This window comes from Mus caroli, chromosome 14, assembly GCF_900094665.2.
Source record: "Mus caroli chromosome 14, CAROLI_EIJ_v1.1, whole genome shotgun sequence".
Classification (NCBI taxonomy): Eukaryota; Metazoa; Chordata; class Mammalia; order Rodentia; family Muridae; genus Mus; species Mus caroli.
In genome coordinates, this window is record NC_034583.1 from 59,635,386 (window position 1) to 59,651,577 (window position 16,192).

General features: G+C 39.4%; 1 protein-coding gene across 2 annotated transcripts in view; it reads right to left on the bottom strand.

Moving 5' to 3' along the window:
• Adam7 (ADAM metallopeptidase domain 7) overlaps positions 1 to 16,192 on the bottom strand; it is a 37,146-nt gene that overhangs the window by 1,934 nt on the left and 19,020 nt on the right. For both annotated transcript variants that reach the window (XM_021182378.1, XM_021182379.1), the window contains exons 12-22: positions 15,351 to 15,525; positions 13,234 to 13,323; positions 11,893 to 12,088; positions 11,392 to 11,494; positions 10,324 to 10,510; positions 8,510 to 8,590; positions 6,769 to 6,847; positions 5,698 to 5,803; positions 5,243 to 5,342; positions 2,174 to 2,236; positions 539 to 595 (exon numbers count right to left, since the gene is read on the bottom strand). In XM_021182378.1, the coding sequence (XP_021038037.1) occupies positions 539 to 595; positions 2,174 to 2,236; positions 5,243 to 5,342; positions 5,698 to 5,803; positions 6,769 to 6,847; positions 8,510 to 8,590; positions 10,324 to 10,510; positions 11,392 to 11,494; positions 11,893 to 12,088; positions 13,234 to 13,323; positions 15,351 to 15,525 (1,237 nt within the window). The remainder of the gene's footprint in view (positions 1 to 538; positions 596 to 2,173; positions 2,237 to 5,242; positions 5,343 to 5,697; positions 5,804 to 6,768; positions 6,848 to 8,509; positions 8,591 to 10,323; positions 10,511 to 11,391; positions 11,495 to 11,892; positions 12,089 to 13,233; positions 13,324 to 15,350; positions 15,526 to 16,192) is intronic.

Genomic DNA, 16,192 nt, shown 5'->3' on the forward strand with positions numbered 1-16,192 from the left:
TTCTTTCTTTCTTTCTCTCTCTCTCTCTCTCTCTCTCTCTCTCTCTCTCTCTCTTTCTAGATCTTTTTCCAGTATAAAAGCAGTTATTCAAATGGGGCAGTGCCCCTCACCTGTAGTTGTCTGTTGGCTGGGTAAGAAAAGTCCTTTAGTAAAGGAGCAATTTGGTAAACTGAGTCCCCTTGCCATGCTAACCAGTCTATCATGCCCTTTAAAATTTATCAAGGAACTCCACCGTAAGGTTATGGCCAATAAAGTCTGAGAGAAAACTGTTGTTTTTGTTATTTCTAGAACAACTTGTGAGTCTGAGAGTGTCAATTTTTATCTTGTTCCTTTCACCAAGTTTAAAAGTCTTAGTGTAAATATGCATTGTAGTGTATTCTATAGAATTTTCAGAGAGTCTGTGAACCCAGTTTCACCCATCCTACATCCTGGTAAATGCAGATGATGTCTCCAGCCAGCGGATGGGTTCAGTGAACACTGAAGAATGCCAGCACTTGAAACTTTAAACAGGGAAGCACTCCCTTTCACAGACACCTACCACATTATCATTTTGCTTAGGTTCTGCAATTCCTCTTGGGTCCTTGCTGACAGATTTCTGTAACACACAAAGTATGCTTTATCAGGAACTGAACTATCTATTACTAGCAGCACACATGTCCACAATGCACACACAGAGAAGGCCACTTCTTGCTCCATGAGAAATCATCTAAGGCAATTCATTAATGGAAGGGGAGGCCGAGGACACTTCTGCTTATAGAAGGTCCCAGGAGAAGCCACTAGATCTCATAAAGATGTGGCTCTCCTAGAATATGCCGCATAAGAGATGTTTCATGCATGTCTACTGAACCCCACTAGAACTATCTTGGATACGGACTACATAGGTTCTGCAGGGAATGCAGTTGGAAATTTGCATGCACAGTTTTTGTTAGGCACAACTTGAGGTCCTTTTCAGTGAAAGCAAAGAATCCCAGACAAAACTCCTCTGATCACAGCCTCTCATCCTTCCAGGGAGCACTGCAGAACTGAGAATCTTGTTGTGTTGGTCCATCTCCTAGCTCCAAGTATGAATTGTCTTCCTGTGTGACTTTGAAGATACACTAAGGATTGAGTCATTACTAGAGAATCTGTGTGAGTTCTTTGTTTTCACCGTCTCAGTTAACTGAGAGTCCAGAGCCCTGGAGCTGATCAAGGCTTCTGTGAAAAGTATCATTGTTTCTGCCCCTCAAAAACTGGGGCCAAGACTGGGGTGACATGAGTAAGAAAGTCATTTAAAGAACAGAAGTTAAATAATAAAAACACACTCAGTAATTACAGTGATGAATATCAGCAAGACCACTTCTGGACAGTCACGCAAATGTCTCTAAACCATATCATGGAGGTTCCTGGACATCCATGCTCAATGTTTACTATTCCCAAATAACAAGAAAGTGGAATCAGTCTACATATCCTTCAATAGACAAATGAGGTAATGAAAATATTGTACTATACACAATGGAATTTTATTCAGCCATAGAGAAAAATAAAATCATGAAATTAGCAAGAAGGTGGGTAGATCTGGAAATTACTCAGTTAAGTGAGTTAACCCAGACTCAGCAGGACAAATATCTCATGTGTGTCTCCTATGTAGACCTTGGCTTCTAACTTTGCATTTTGGATGTGGCTATAGACCGCAAAACTAAAGGGTACTTGAGATGGGAAAAGTATGTTTAAGTAAAGCCGTGGGAGGAGACAGTAATAGAATACATACAAAACAAAATCAGAGAAGACACTGCTAGGGGTAAAAGGATACAAAAGATGTGAGAGGAATGAGGATGAGAAGCAAGGAAGGAAGATAAACAAACAATATGTGCATGCCAAATGCCATACTGAAACCCATAACTACACATTTTAACTAAAAATTGTTTTTTGTTTTTTTAAATCACAGTTAATCAACAAAGCTTATGACCAAGTATGAAATTTTAAACAAAAGGTGTCCCCAGGAATTCAGGCTCAACACATTCTCTCCTGCTTAGTTCCACCAGGCCAAGCACATGTTCATGCTAGAGTGAGTTAGCTTTATTCAACCCAATATCGTGGTGATGTTCCTGGGTATTTTCAAGGAACTAATAGCAGTTAAGTGACAACAGAATGAGTTCTACACAAATGGACCAACCAACCAGGGGACTATGCATACCAGTGTGATGTAGTGAGGACTTGAAAAGCTGGAAGGAACTCTTTCCAGGGACTCTGCAGTGGTCTGTGATGAAAAGATGTTATTAATATCCAATTAGTACTCACGAAAGGATCACTATTTCTAAGACCATAAAATATGCTTTCTAACCCTGGACAAAGACCTAGTAAATAGACAAACAATAAAAGATGTCGAAATGGTAATCTTCCCTAGATTGCTGTCTTACAAATGAGTGTATCTAAGATCTATTCTATAAAGAACATGCATGGAAGAAGATCACATCTTCTTAGTATGCTGTTGTATGAGAAGCACAAAGTGGGTCTGCTAGTTTCCCAATCTCAAAAGTTCTGTAGGCATTCTGAAAGGCCAGGGTCACTTACATTGTTTTAGACCTCAAAGTTCTTTGGGTGCTCCTAAACTGACTATGAATACACAGATGTGCTTGACTGAGGTGCCTTGTTTTAATTTACTATCTGTTAATTCCCCAGGAGACAGTGAAACAAATAGAAGGCATGGTCCAACAGAAGCAAGACCTTAGTCTGACAGTTCTTCCAAAGAGAAAAATTCAGGCATTATTCATTATATATACACAAATATATAATATATATATTATTCACTTATATTATTATGTATATGTATTATACATACATATATAATGAATATATATGTATAATAAATATATAAAATTCATCATATAGTTGTATATATTCATATCCATACATAATCCATATATAAGTAACTCATTATATGTATAATAAATATATATATAATGAATATATATTATTATATATTATCATAAATATGATGTCTTCTCCAAACCACAGTTTTGATGAGGATTAACCTTCCATGGGGAGTTAATATGTCAATAACCATTATTTGAATGATTATTATTCATGTAATTCTGTAAGTAATATAAAGCCCTAAATAAGAGGTTTGAGAGTCCAAAGCTTACTGTAAAGTCCATAAAACTTTACCATAGTGCATTCATCTTCAACATTAAGCTGAATTATTCTGATAATCAACAGATTTCTTTTCTTAGAGTATTCTACTTAACCAAAAAAAATGCCAAAGGGCAATTAAGGTGATTGTAATCTTGTTTGTCTTGTTACTGATACATGATCTTGTGAAGCTGAAGATGGTCTTGAACTCTAGATTCTTCTGCCTCTGTCTCTCGTGTGATGAGATCCCAGGAAAGTATAATGGTGCCCAACCTAGACTTGCAGCTTTGACAAGTAACAGATATGTCCCAGCTCCATGTAAATCCTTGGTTGGCATCTCTGACAGTTCCCCAGCTTTCACCCTGGGGTTTAGAGAACTTGGATTTGACTCTTAGCTCATGAAATGCACCTATCTTAAGGAAATTGTAATTAGGGAAGCAACTGCAAAGCACATAAGAAATAATAGAAAATGAACATATAGCAAGTGCTAAGTAAACACCAAACATTGAGGTATGCATCAACTTTGTTATTTAAACCCAGGGCCACCTATGTGAGATTGATACTACTAGCACATATTTTCATGCCAGAAAATTCTTCATGTACATTTGAAATTTTTTCATACAGTATTTTATGTTCATAAAAACAGACTATCAAGATTTGTATTTAACTATCTCAGGGTTAACAATGGCATAGCAAAAGAAACAAATTGATAAATAGATAATAAACTATCATATACTAAGGGAATGATGAAATTACTCTCCTAAATCTTATAGTGGAGTTCAGAAATTTTGTGTGCATCATAAGGGTAGAGAGAAGATGTTCTACAAGTATTAGACAAAACTCAGAATTGTTGGAAGGAAAAGTGTTCAGAATATCTAGTCCTGTGCAATCAGGCACCAAAAAGCCTCAACGTTCTGGATTATAAGACACTGGCAGAGGCTGGAATGATGTCTCAGTGGCCAGAAGTGCTTGCTGCTCTTGTAGAGGGCTTAGCTTTGTTTCCTAGTAATGACCTGGTCACTTACAACTGCATGTAGCTCCAACTTCAGGGCCTCTAATGCCCTTTTCTGGCCCATGAAGCACCAGCACACACATGGTGCCTACAGAAACATGCAGGCAACACACACTCATAAAATAAAAACAAATACATCTTTTATAAAAGACTTATTACTCTATTTTTATGGGCAGTGTATCTAAAGACAGCTGAATAATATAAAAAATATTTTAGGCTCTCCATCCTTTCCTCAAGACTTGGGTACTAACAGACAGTTTATCATTTTGTTAGGGTAATCTTACTTCATCAGTTACAAACACAAAATGCCTGGCCAGGTATAATGGTGGTATGTGGCTTTCAGCTCTCAGGAGTCTGAGGAATGAGAACAGCCTTGAATTTGAGGCTAGCCTGGGCTATGTGTTTTTCATTTGATATAGGAGTTACTTAGAGTTTCAGACAAATGTTCTAATTGAGATTTTTTTCTAGTCCCTTTTTGTTTTATAATTCCTAATACAATATTATTTTGAGAACATAGTTTATACAATTTCAATTGTCCTGAATTTTATTCCAATTGTTTTATACCTTAAAAATTAATTTACAATACTAAACTTTTCCATTAGTCCCCAAGGTACTATTTTATTTAATCACTAACTTCTTCTCCGAAATAAGTCTTGGTTATTGTTCAATGTTTATTTGATCCTGCCTACTTCCCTTCCCCCACTTACTGATTCAATGAAAGTTTCACTTGTATCGCACACCTTGTCAAATGCCTTCTAAGCATCTTCCACTTGGCTTAGCTTAGGGTTAGTTCCACATTAAAAACTTATATTTGCCAGATAGATGAAGCCAATGAAATCACTCAGTTTGCTAACACAAGCCTAAGGACCTGAGTTCAAACCCACAAACCTCCTTAAAGGTGAAAAAAGAGAACTGATTCCATAAAGTTGACCTCTGACTGCTCTCTCTCTCTCTTTCTCTCTCCTCTCTCTCTCTCTCTGTTTCTCTCTTCCCCCACACCATATATTTAATATATCAACATGTTGACATATATTAAGAAGAATAAATAGAATACCCCAATAATAAAAATACATGAACATGCATGTGACAGTTCATCAGCTGTCACACGGGAAAGTATCTCACATGTAGGGGATGGATATCGGTCAAGATTGGCTCACTCCTCGTCTGATGTTCTTCAGGAAAGTATCCCTTATTCTCTACCCCCCGTATTTCTCGAGAAGAGCTGTAAAGAGGGGAAATGGAACATTGACATATGTTATGGGCATAGACAAGTGATTATAATTATGCCACACACAAGTTAAGTGATAGGTAGCTTGTACTTTCTATCAGGTCAATTACAATATCTCAGAGAGAAAGGAATACTCATTTTTTAATGGAAGAATTATACAGATTTTCAACATGTAATAAACTTTAAGAGCCACAGGGAGAAGCATCTGGATATGAAAATGTTAAGTCTGGTTAGCTTTTCTTATTTGATCTTTAGTACGAGATTCAGATCTCCCTGCATTGACGTTCTGTGGCAACAAGGTTAGTATGTACTTAGTGACGGTTGCCTTGCAAATAGTATGCAGACATACCTTTGAACTTGCTTCATCTTAATGCATTTCTGGTAACGGATTAGTAATATGACAAGTCCAACACCAATAATAACCATGACAAGCACAATGACCATGATGGAGACACCTACAGTGTAAAAACAAATGAACAGGATTTCAGCTGGGCATCATCTTTAGGACAGTGGATTGCTAACAATAGTTGCAACTTTATCTCTTCCCTAAAGGACTTTCACTCTCCTTCTTCCAACATGACACAAATTGCATTGTGGAAGCCAAGAAGTACATGCTGTCAGGAGCCTGCTACAGCTGTCTCCTGAGCGGCTTTGCCAGAGCCTGACATATACAGAAGCAGATGCTCTCAGCCAACCATTGAACTGGTCATGGGGTCCTTAATGGAGGAATTAGAGAAAGAACTGAAGAAGCTGAAGGGGTTTGCAACCCTATAGGAAGAACAGTAATATCAACCAACCAGAGCTCCCAGGGTCTAAACCACCAACCAAGAAGCCATGGAGGGACCCATGGCTCCAGCCATTTATGTAGCCTTGTCAGGTATCAATGGGAGAAGAGGCCCTTGGTTCTGTCAAGGCTCAATGCCCCAGTGTAGGGGAATGTGAGGGCAGGGAGGCGGGAGTGGGTTGATGGGTTTGGGCACACCCTCATAGAAGCAGGAGGAGGGGAGATGAGATAAGAGCTTTCTGGGGGGGGGGAGTGAAATTGGGAAATGTAAATAAATAAAATATCCAATAAAAATGACTAAGCATAAAAAAATTAAAAACCAACTTCAAGATTCCATGATATTTAAGGAAAGCCATTGTTAGCATGAAAATGTCTGCATGTTAGTTATTAACCAACAATAGAAAAAGCCCCTCTGTGGTTTGGTTTACAGAAGTCATAAGCTACAGATGGCTAGGAAATACATTAATTCTAAAAGGCAAAATGAAGTAAATTTAGTTTGGATCTCCAAACATGTAAAACAGTAAGATGGGACCATAAAATCCATGCAGAAATACAACAAACCCAGGGCAGTGGGAAAAGGTTTTTCTTGGTGGAAGACTTTGGATATATGTGAGTATTGTATTCTAGACTGCTTACTGGTAAGGTTTAAGGCTTCTCCCCACTCTGTAATTATTGATCCTTCCTCACACTGGCACTCAGGTTCGTTGTCATCCACCTGCAAGAGCAGTCAACCATATATTGTTATTGTTATTTCATGACTGATAGGAGCTATGTTTTGTAGTTCATCTATGTTAGTATTAGTTTTATATCAGGCCCACACATCCATATATATATATATATATATATATATATATACACACATATATATAATATATTATATATATCTTAATACATTTTAATTGACCATCTTGGTTTAGGGAAAATGTTTCTCCCAAGTATAAAGTATTGAGCTGAAAATAAATACATAATTTGTGTGGTTTTGCCAAAGCTTTGGTCTAATGCTGATACTGGTGTAATTTAACTGTAAATGACATTTGGGAAAATTAAACCTTAAATTTCATGTTTAAGCCTTATGTGTATGTATATAAATGGGTTTCTAAATTATCAATCTGATAATGTACTTTAACTCACAACATTAATGATGTCTATGTGTAATAATATCTCAGTTTGCTCTTTGTACTAATTTTGTTGTTTATACAAAAAAGGTGTAGATAAAATATATTGTTCTTTAAAAGAATCATAAAATTGGACATAGTACTACCAGAGGATCCCACAATACCTCTCCTGGGCATATATCCAGAAGATGTTCCAACTGGTAAGAAGGACACATGCTCCACTATGTTCATAGCAGCCTTATTTATAATAGCCAGAAGCTGGAAAGAACCCAGATGCCCCTCAACAGAGGAATGGATACAGAAAATGTAGTACATTTACACAATGGAGTACTACTCAGCTATTAAAAACAATGAATTTATGAAATTCCTAGGCAAATGGATGGACCTGGAGGGCATCATCCTGAGTGAGGTAACCCAATCACAAAAGAACTCACACAATATGTACTCACTGATAAGTGGATATTAGCCCAGAAACTTAGAATACCCAAGATATAAGATACAATTTGCTAAACACATGAAACTGAAGAAGAACGAAGACCAAAGTGTGGACACTTTGCCCTTTCTTAGAATTGGGAACAAAANACCCATGGAAGGAGTTACAGAGACAAAGTTTGGAGCTGNGATGAAAGGATGGANCATCTAGAGACTGCCATATNCANGGATCCATCCCATNATCAGCTTCCAAATGCCGACACCATTACATACACTAGCAAGGTTTTGCTGAAAGGACCCAGATATAGCTGTCTCTTGTGAGACTATGCCGAGGCCTTGCAAACACAGAAGTGGAGGCTCACAGTCAGCTATTGGATGGATCACAGGGCCCCCAATGGAGGAGCTAGAGAAAGTAACCAAGGAGCTAAAGGGATCTGCAACCCTATAGGTGGAACAACAATATGAAATAACCAGTACCCCAGAGCTCTTAACTCTAGCTGCATATGTAGCAGAAGATGGCCTAGTCGGCCATCAGTGGAAAGAGAGGCTCATTGGTCGTGCAAACTTTATATGCCCCAGTACAGTGGAACACCAGGGCCAAGAAGTGGGAGTGGGTGGTTGGGGGACCATGTGGGGGACTTTTGGGATAGCATTGGAAATGTAAATGAAATAAATACCTAAAACAAAAAACAAAACAAATAAACAAACAAACAAAACAAAAAACCAAAACAACAACAACAACAAAAAAACAAAACAAAAGAATCAGCATACTTCCACACAGGCTCAAGAGTAAAGGCAAGACACTACTGTGAGAGGCAATGACACCTTACATCGTTTTCATCGCATGGGGAGGAGCAGATGGTTGAGTTGTAGGCCTTATCCATTTCTATACATTCGCCATTGCTGCAAACCTAGAAAGGAAGGAACCGGCATGTGCGATGCAGCTCATAAGACGTGGGGTTTCACACAGTCACTTAGGATGTTACATTCTACATTCTTAGGAAGTCACATTCCTTCTTATGTGGCTTAATTGAATGTTTTATGCAATACTAGGACAGGTTGCTTCCACAACGGAGACACCCATGTCAATCTCTCTGCTCTCAAGCTCAACTCGGGTATAAGGCTAAGAAATGTCTTGCTTTGATTTTACCATCTTTGTTTAGCTCAAAGATAGCATCACAAAGATGGTTCTGCAGTTCCTCTAAGCCAATGCATGGAATGATCTCCCTCAGCCTCACTTTCTTGTTCTTCCTCCTCTCCTCTTATTCTCCAGTCTTCCACCATTCCTAGCTTCCCACATCTTGGGCCTCATCTTTATCTGTTAGCACTGCACTCTAACCTAGCAAATGGGAGCCGAGGAGCCCTCAATTGTGTGCACATAGGAATTTCCTTACAAAACAGATGTTTCTGTACTCTCATGTTTGTTGAAGAGTTATTCCTACTAATAAAGATACTGACTCAACCTAAATATCCATCAATAGGTGGATGGGTGGATGGAGAAGTGTGACAAACATACAATGGAGTACAATTTAGATGAAAACTGAACTAAGCCTGATGTTTGTGCATTTGTGGCATCTTAAGTAAGTGTGGGAAGCGGTATAAGCTAAGACAGGCACAGAGGAAGGGAATTCTCAGTCATGTGTGAGAGATAAAAACCTCTGTGGGGTAGGAGGGAAAGGAGAAATTGGAACTAGTTAACAGTTAGCAAGGAAGAATAATTTTTACTGGTTCACAGTACAGCAAAATGACTGTAATTAATAATAATTTACAGAATATTTTAACACAGTTAATAGAAAGGATTTTGGATGTACTCAACATAAAGAAATGGTCACAGATAAAAGTCGCGTCTGTCCAAATCTTTCAGGTTTGGTTACTCTTACTCTATGTCTGTCTGAAAAGATTATACTGTACTCAACAAATTTGCATGATAATCAACTATAGATCATAATAATTGTTAAAAAAAACAGAAGATTGAGTAAAAGATTATACTGTACTTAACAAATTTTCATGATAATTAACTATAGGTCCTAATTGTTAAAAAGCCAGAAGATAGAGTAAAAAGCCTGTCTTGTTTTCTATCTGTTAAAAAAAAATAAGTTATATCCAGTCAAGCTGCAATCTGAGTAGTCACAATGCTCTGTGAGCAGCCAGCTCTCTTCCTGTAATCAACTATGAGCTGGTTCCTACACCACCAGGAGAGCATTTCTGTTGGGAATGCTCTGTGTATGACATTCTCAAGGACGTTGGTCTGTAGACCATGGGAATTCAGCCCAATTACTGAAAGCCTAGCACTTAGCCAGTAAATATGCTGCATGAACAATATAAATGAAGGATGCTTGTCGACATCAGTAACAATAATCAGTATAGAAGCCAAGTGTGATTTCATTAGATGCCTATTTTAAGATACCAATTAAACAAATTTACAGCAATTACATACAATTTAGTATAACTACAATTAAGCAAGAATACTATTACCATATTATTTCTACACTCTCCCTAATTAATTTACAAGAAAAGTCGCCATTGTTTTTCTTGTTTCCTCACACAGAAAGCAAACCCCCTTTGAAACCAGTGACAGCAACGGGCGATGTTTGTGAGCCCCTGAACCAAGAAAATTGGACCATACACAGAGCTTTTCTCTTACCATTCCATCTCCACATTTTGTTCCAGAATTAACCAGGCCCATGTCTCTAGAATTGTGGAGTAAAAACATGGTTCTGCATTTGATGGTCACATTTTGCTTCACATTCTTAAGATTATAGGCTTTATCTTCTCCAAGGCGTGATGAGGGCCGGCCTCCCGAGCAGTATATCTTCCCACATTTGAGATCTCTGAAGGAAAAATAGAACATTGTCAGATTTAGGACCAGTGACCAAAGCAACTGCAAAAGCCTAGACAATCAGCTCAGCCACTTTCCTCTAACCCTGTTTGCTGGTAGATTCACGGTGTGGTATTCGGAGAAAGCTCTCAAACATTTAAAGCTCCAACTCTAAGAATCGACATGAATAAAGTATGCAGAAAAATCACAGGAAAGATTTCTCAGTTCTCAAGACTCAGTGCTAAGTATACAAAAAATATTTATTAGTAAATCTGATTAGCATAACTTGGATGGGAGTAGTAAGAAGCGCTCTGTTTTGACATTAACTAATTCTGGCAAGGCTGGGGGTTGCTGCCCTTGCAACGTTCAATGTACAGTTGGATGGCAGTTGAGAGTTACTGAGATGGAAGTGAAGGGCAACCTCCTTTCCCATCTCGTGTGTATGGAAACAAAGGTTGAAGGCTTGGGGGTTTCCTTTTCAATCCACCTATTTTGTCACTCAAAGGGCTGTGCAGAATACCAGCACACAGACTCAGAAGGGATCTTAACCGAGTAACTCAGTCTCCTTCTAACCTCCCCTCTCCACGAGCACACGTCTTTAAATGTCTCCGCTGCTTTCCTTCGCTCTTTTATTTTGTCCCTATTTTGCCCTGGTTTGGTAGCATTCTTCTCCCTTGCTCTCTTCCAGTCTTACCCCCCTCCTTGTTCTTTATACTCCTGGACCCCAGCTAATAAACACAGAGAGAAAATTTAACCAACAAAGGGAACCAGAGGTTTGTACTGTCCACTCTCTTCCTAATTCTCAGCAAAATTGGGGTAAAATCTGTCAGAGCAGAAGCCTTTTAAGGGCTTTTAATGCACTTCCATAGAGATTTATTTCTGTTGGGCACTTACTTCTCTTCACAGGGAACAAATGTGTTGCCCTTATTTTTGCAGTATCCAAATCTGTTTCCTTTTTTATTCATCCTGTAGCAAAGGCTGTGACTCTCTTCTGCTCCTGGAGTTTGAAATTACATGGTAAAATAAAAGAAATGAAAACATTAATACTAAGAATGATATAGCACTTCATTTCCTAACACAGCTAAGCTTTCTGAATCAACCCACAAAAATGATTCTGTAGAATGGAATCAGTAAATCACAGAGAACTAATGGATTGAGTTGGGATAGTGTTTTAAGTAGGGATAGAGAGCATTTGTACACTGGCTCGAACACAGAGATAATCAGTTATACTGTAGGTAAAGTTAGAAATAGAGGTTGCAGCCAAGAGATGCTAGGTAAAACCTTGAAAGAATGTCACAAGCTATATCATTCCCAGTTGTAATCCCAATTCTTTGAAGACACTAAGAGAAATATGGACTACTGCCTTGGTCATTCATTCCTGTGACTGCATCTCACCGCCAATGAATAACTCTGAGCACTGGTCATTCCGGGTGGGACATAGTCCCATAAAGCAGTAGCCTTCTCCATTCTTGCAAGGAAACCCGTTGGCTTGGAACTCGTCTTTAGGGCACTCAGGGGAGTAGCCAGTACACACTTCAGAAATATCACATTCATTTTTCGCTAGTCTGCATACGACACCTTCTTTCTTCATCTGTTGAAGAGAAACAAATGTGCAAATCTTTGATGTATGAGTTAGTGAAACTTAGCACACAGGTAGAAAGCTGTTTTACTTATCTGTAAGAGACTGGCTCATCGCCGCCTTCTCGGTGCTAAGAATTATTATCATTTTTAGATGCCATAACTTTCATGGGACTTTAAGATGAGAAGATGATGGGATATTTTTAAAAGCTTTAGTTGTTTTTACATATGTGTTTTGCCTGCATGTATTCATGCCTGGTGCCCACAGAGGTCAGAAGAAGGAGCCAGATTCCTGGAGCTAGAGTTGCAGGCACTCATGGTCTGCCATGTGGTTGCTGGGAACCTAACCTGGGTCCCCTGCAAGAACAGACAGTGCTTTTAACTGCTGAGTCTGGTATAAGAAAGCCTTCGGCAGAGTAGGCATAGGCACACAATGTTAAAATGGGGTATTCTCATTTACCTTGCTCTTTCTTCATTCCTTGCTCTGTTGCATCACTCCAGTGAATCCCTACCCATCTAGTGCATAACACTCACCAGATGCATCACACAGAATCTCTGTCACCACAGACCCGATTTCACAACACAAACTGTAACAATCTCCTGCCTTTCATTGCTCAGGGGATGACACAAACACATTCTTTTAAATGTGTGGGGTCCCTAGAAAGAGTTGAAGATATAAAAGATGACACTTTTTGAGCTTGCAATCTAGAGGAGCCAAATAAGTGTCAGCAAACCTTTGGAGCCATGATTTCTAGTCATTGTTTTTCTTGCTCCAATATCCAATCATTAAGTGTTTAGTATCTGTGTATACTCTGTTCTCCCTTAGATAAACTATTGTTGGGAGACCAATTTCCCTCCGCAAGCTCTTGAGTTTGAACAGACCAGTACTGATCTATACATGGGCAAGAATGGTGTTGGTCATGTGATTTCACCCCTAAAAAAACATCAGGCAATGCTCAGCATCTTCTCTATTCTCCATATGAAAGCAGCACTTGGTTCAAACACCAAAACATTTCAGATTAAACTTTGCTGGATGTTTTACAAGGAACACTCCATCTTGGAGTTAGCACTTCGGAACCACCCATGGCCAGAGAGTGCTTTGTTATTTCACGCAGCTAAGCTGAGAACACAGAAATCCCTGGGGGTCAAGAGTCTCACCTGACATGATTCACAGCACTCTCCTTCCACACAAGTGAATCCTGGCTTCAGGACACATTTGTGTGCGTCACAGCAGGGATTGGTGCACTCCTGGCAAAATGAAAATGTAGACATCACAAAGATGTGTGTGTGTGTGTGTGTGTGTGTGTGTGTGTATGTGTGTGTGCTCCTATTTAATGGTCTAATTAACTTGTGCTCCTCCTTCAAGAGCTCCATGGAATGCAGGATCCTTGGTTTTGGTGTGTGAATCAGATTGCTGTGTGCTACTAGTATTGGGGATTTACACTGTATTGCCTTTTTTTTTATGCTCCTTCATTACTTCCCAGCTTATGAACTCTCATTGGTGGGAACAGAATCCAAAGGCAGTGAGTTTTCAGCTTTCCCATGGTGTCCATCCCCGATTGCTTCCCTGGGCTAAAGTCTGATGTGAGGTCATACAGTTTCTAATATCTGATCTTGCATCTCTGGCTTGGGATGCCACAAGTTTCAACCTAAACTGTATTTCCTTTTTTTTCCCCCTCAGTCATAAGACGTCCTCTTAGGTGTAATGCCTACTCAGAATAAATTAATACTTGAGATGCAGGTGTCTGTCTGCATCTGATAAAGCCTTCCATACATTAGCACAGAGCTGTGGAATGTTCCAAAATATGTGTATGGAAAATGGGTCTGTGTCCCAAGTTAGCAGCCTCTTCTTATTGATCGTAGATGTTGAAGACTGGTTCTCAAGCTCTCTAAATAGGGCAGTCCCATTCTCATTATAGAGTTTCTTGATTGCTGTCCTATTAGAACACTTTGAACTGTGCAGTGTCTAGGGCTAACCTAGAAAATGTCCTCAGACCACAGTCTCAGCAGCATTGTGGGGCTGTAAATTGCAGCTGCACTGGAGACCTAGTATGCTTCATATTTTAACACATCCCCAGAGGTTTATGTGCTCTTGTTCATTTGAGGCATAAGTAGTGGAGGATACATATTTATTTGATGAGCTTCTCAAAGAAATAGCTTCTAAAAGCAGACTAAGAAATAACTTGAAAATTTGCCTCCAATGCTTTTTTAAAAAAATACTTGACACTTGAATAAGTATATGAAAAATTCAAAGGTTATTTGTCCCTCTATTAAAAGAGACTTTTCTATAATTATAGCTGCCTAGCTATGATATAGACAAGCTTTCCAAGTCTCTAAGCAAGGAAATGTTTTGTAAGATAGCCACCACGTAGTGCCTGTGCCTGAGGGATCAGATTTAGAGGTACTTCTCACAAGTTGAGATGTTAAAGTATAAGCCAGGCAAATGGAGTATTGCTGATTCCCAGCAAGATCACCACATATGACTTGAGATTTTCCTAAGAAGGCTTGAAATGAGGGTTGCTTCAGAGCTGGGATCTGAATGGACAATAAGAACAGCTTTCTCCAGCTTCACTGAGAGCATGGTCATCTGCTGAGATTCCAGCTGAGAACAAGCTTTGTGTATAGTCACCAAACCCAGACATGACTGTGGATGCCAAGAAGTGCATGCTGACAGGAGCCTGATATAGCTGTCTCCTGAGAGGCTCTGTCAGTGCCTGACAAATACAGAGGTAAATGCTTGTAGCCAACCATTGGACAGAGAAAGGACTGAAGAAGTTGAACGGTTTGCAACCCCATAGGAAGAACAACAATGTCAACCAACCAGACCCCCTCAGAGCTCCCAAGAACTAAACCACCATCCAAAGGGCACACAAGGAGGGCCCCATGGCTCCAGCCACATATGAAGCAGAGGGTGGCCTTGTCTGGCATCAATAGGAGGAGAGGCCCTTGGTCCTGTGTAGTGTAGGCTTTATGTCCCAGTGTAGGGGAATGCAAGGGCAGGGAGAGGTGAGAGTAGGTGAGTAGGTGAGTAGGTGAGTAGATGAGTAGGTGGGGGAAATGCCTTCATAAAAGCAGAGGAAGGGGGATAGGATAGGAGGTTTTGGGCCAGCCAGAGGGAACTGGGAGGAAAGGGGATAACATTTGAAATGTAAATAAAGAAAATATCCAAGAAAAATCAAAGGAGGAGGAGGAGGGGAAGGGGGAGGAGGGAAAGGAGGGGGAGGAGGGGGAGGAGGGGAGGGGGAGGACGAGGAGGAAGGCATCACTTGCAATACCTGAACTGGCCCACAGTCACACTCTTCTCCCTCATCCACCTTCTTGTTCCCACAGAAAGGATAATCATTGGATTCTTCGGGAAAGGGGTTGTTGAGTAAGCATGTTGGTTTCTGATCCTGCAGAAATTGCTGGTATTGGGTTTGGCTGCATTTGCTGAATTTTATTGCAGGGATGCTAGAGATGAGATGAGGTGAGAATAAAGATTTGCTTCTGTAAACATTTAATAAAGAATTGGAAATGAAAAACAATTGCTAACTACTGGGGCAGAGCCATGGTCAGGTGTGTTATTATTTATTTGTTGTGTTGCAGAGACAACTACCAAATTCAGTTTCAGTGAAAAACTGATTATGTGTCTTCCAACAAACCCTCCCTGAAGACAACAGATGGTTGTCTGGGTTTCCTGTTCCTACTTAGCCCCTAATGCATCCCACTTATTTAAAAAATATTTTTATTTTATGTTATAGGTGTTTTGCTTGTATGTATATCTATGTTTCTTGTGTGTAGTGCCCACAGAGGCTAGAAGAGTGATTCCCCCCACCCCCACCCTGATCTAGAGTTAAAGATGGTAAAACTTCATGCAGATGCAGGCAGTTGAATGTCAATCTTTTGCAAGAGCAACAAGTGTTCTTAATAACTAAGCCATCTCTTTAATCCCCTAATGTACCCCTCTTAACATAACCATGTAATAATTTAAATCTGATTTACCATCTCTGAAACATTATAAACTTCTCAACCAAGTCAAGGATCGCATTGTGTTTAGTTCCTTAGGAATAATCATGAGTTAACACAGTGTCTGGTATAGAGTAGTTTGATATTATGTTATATGATATTAATGTTATAC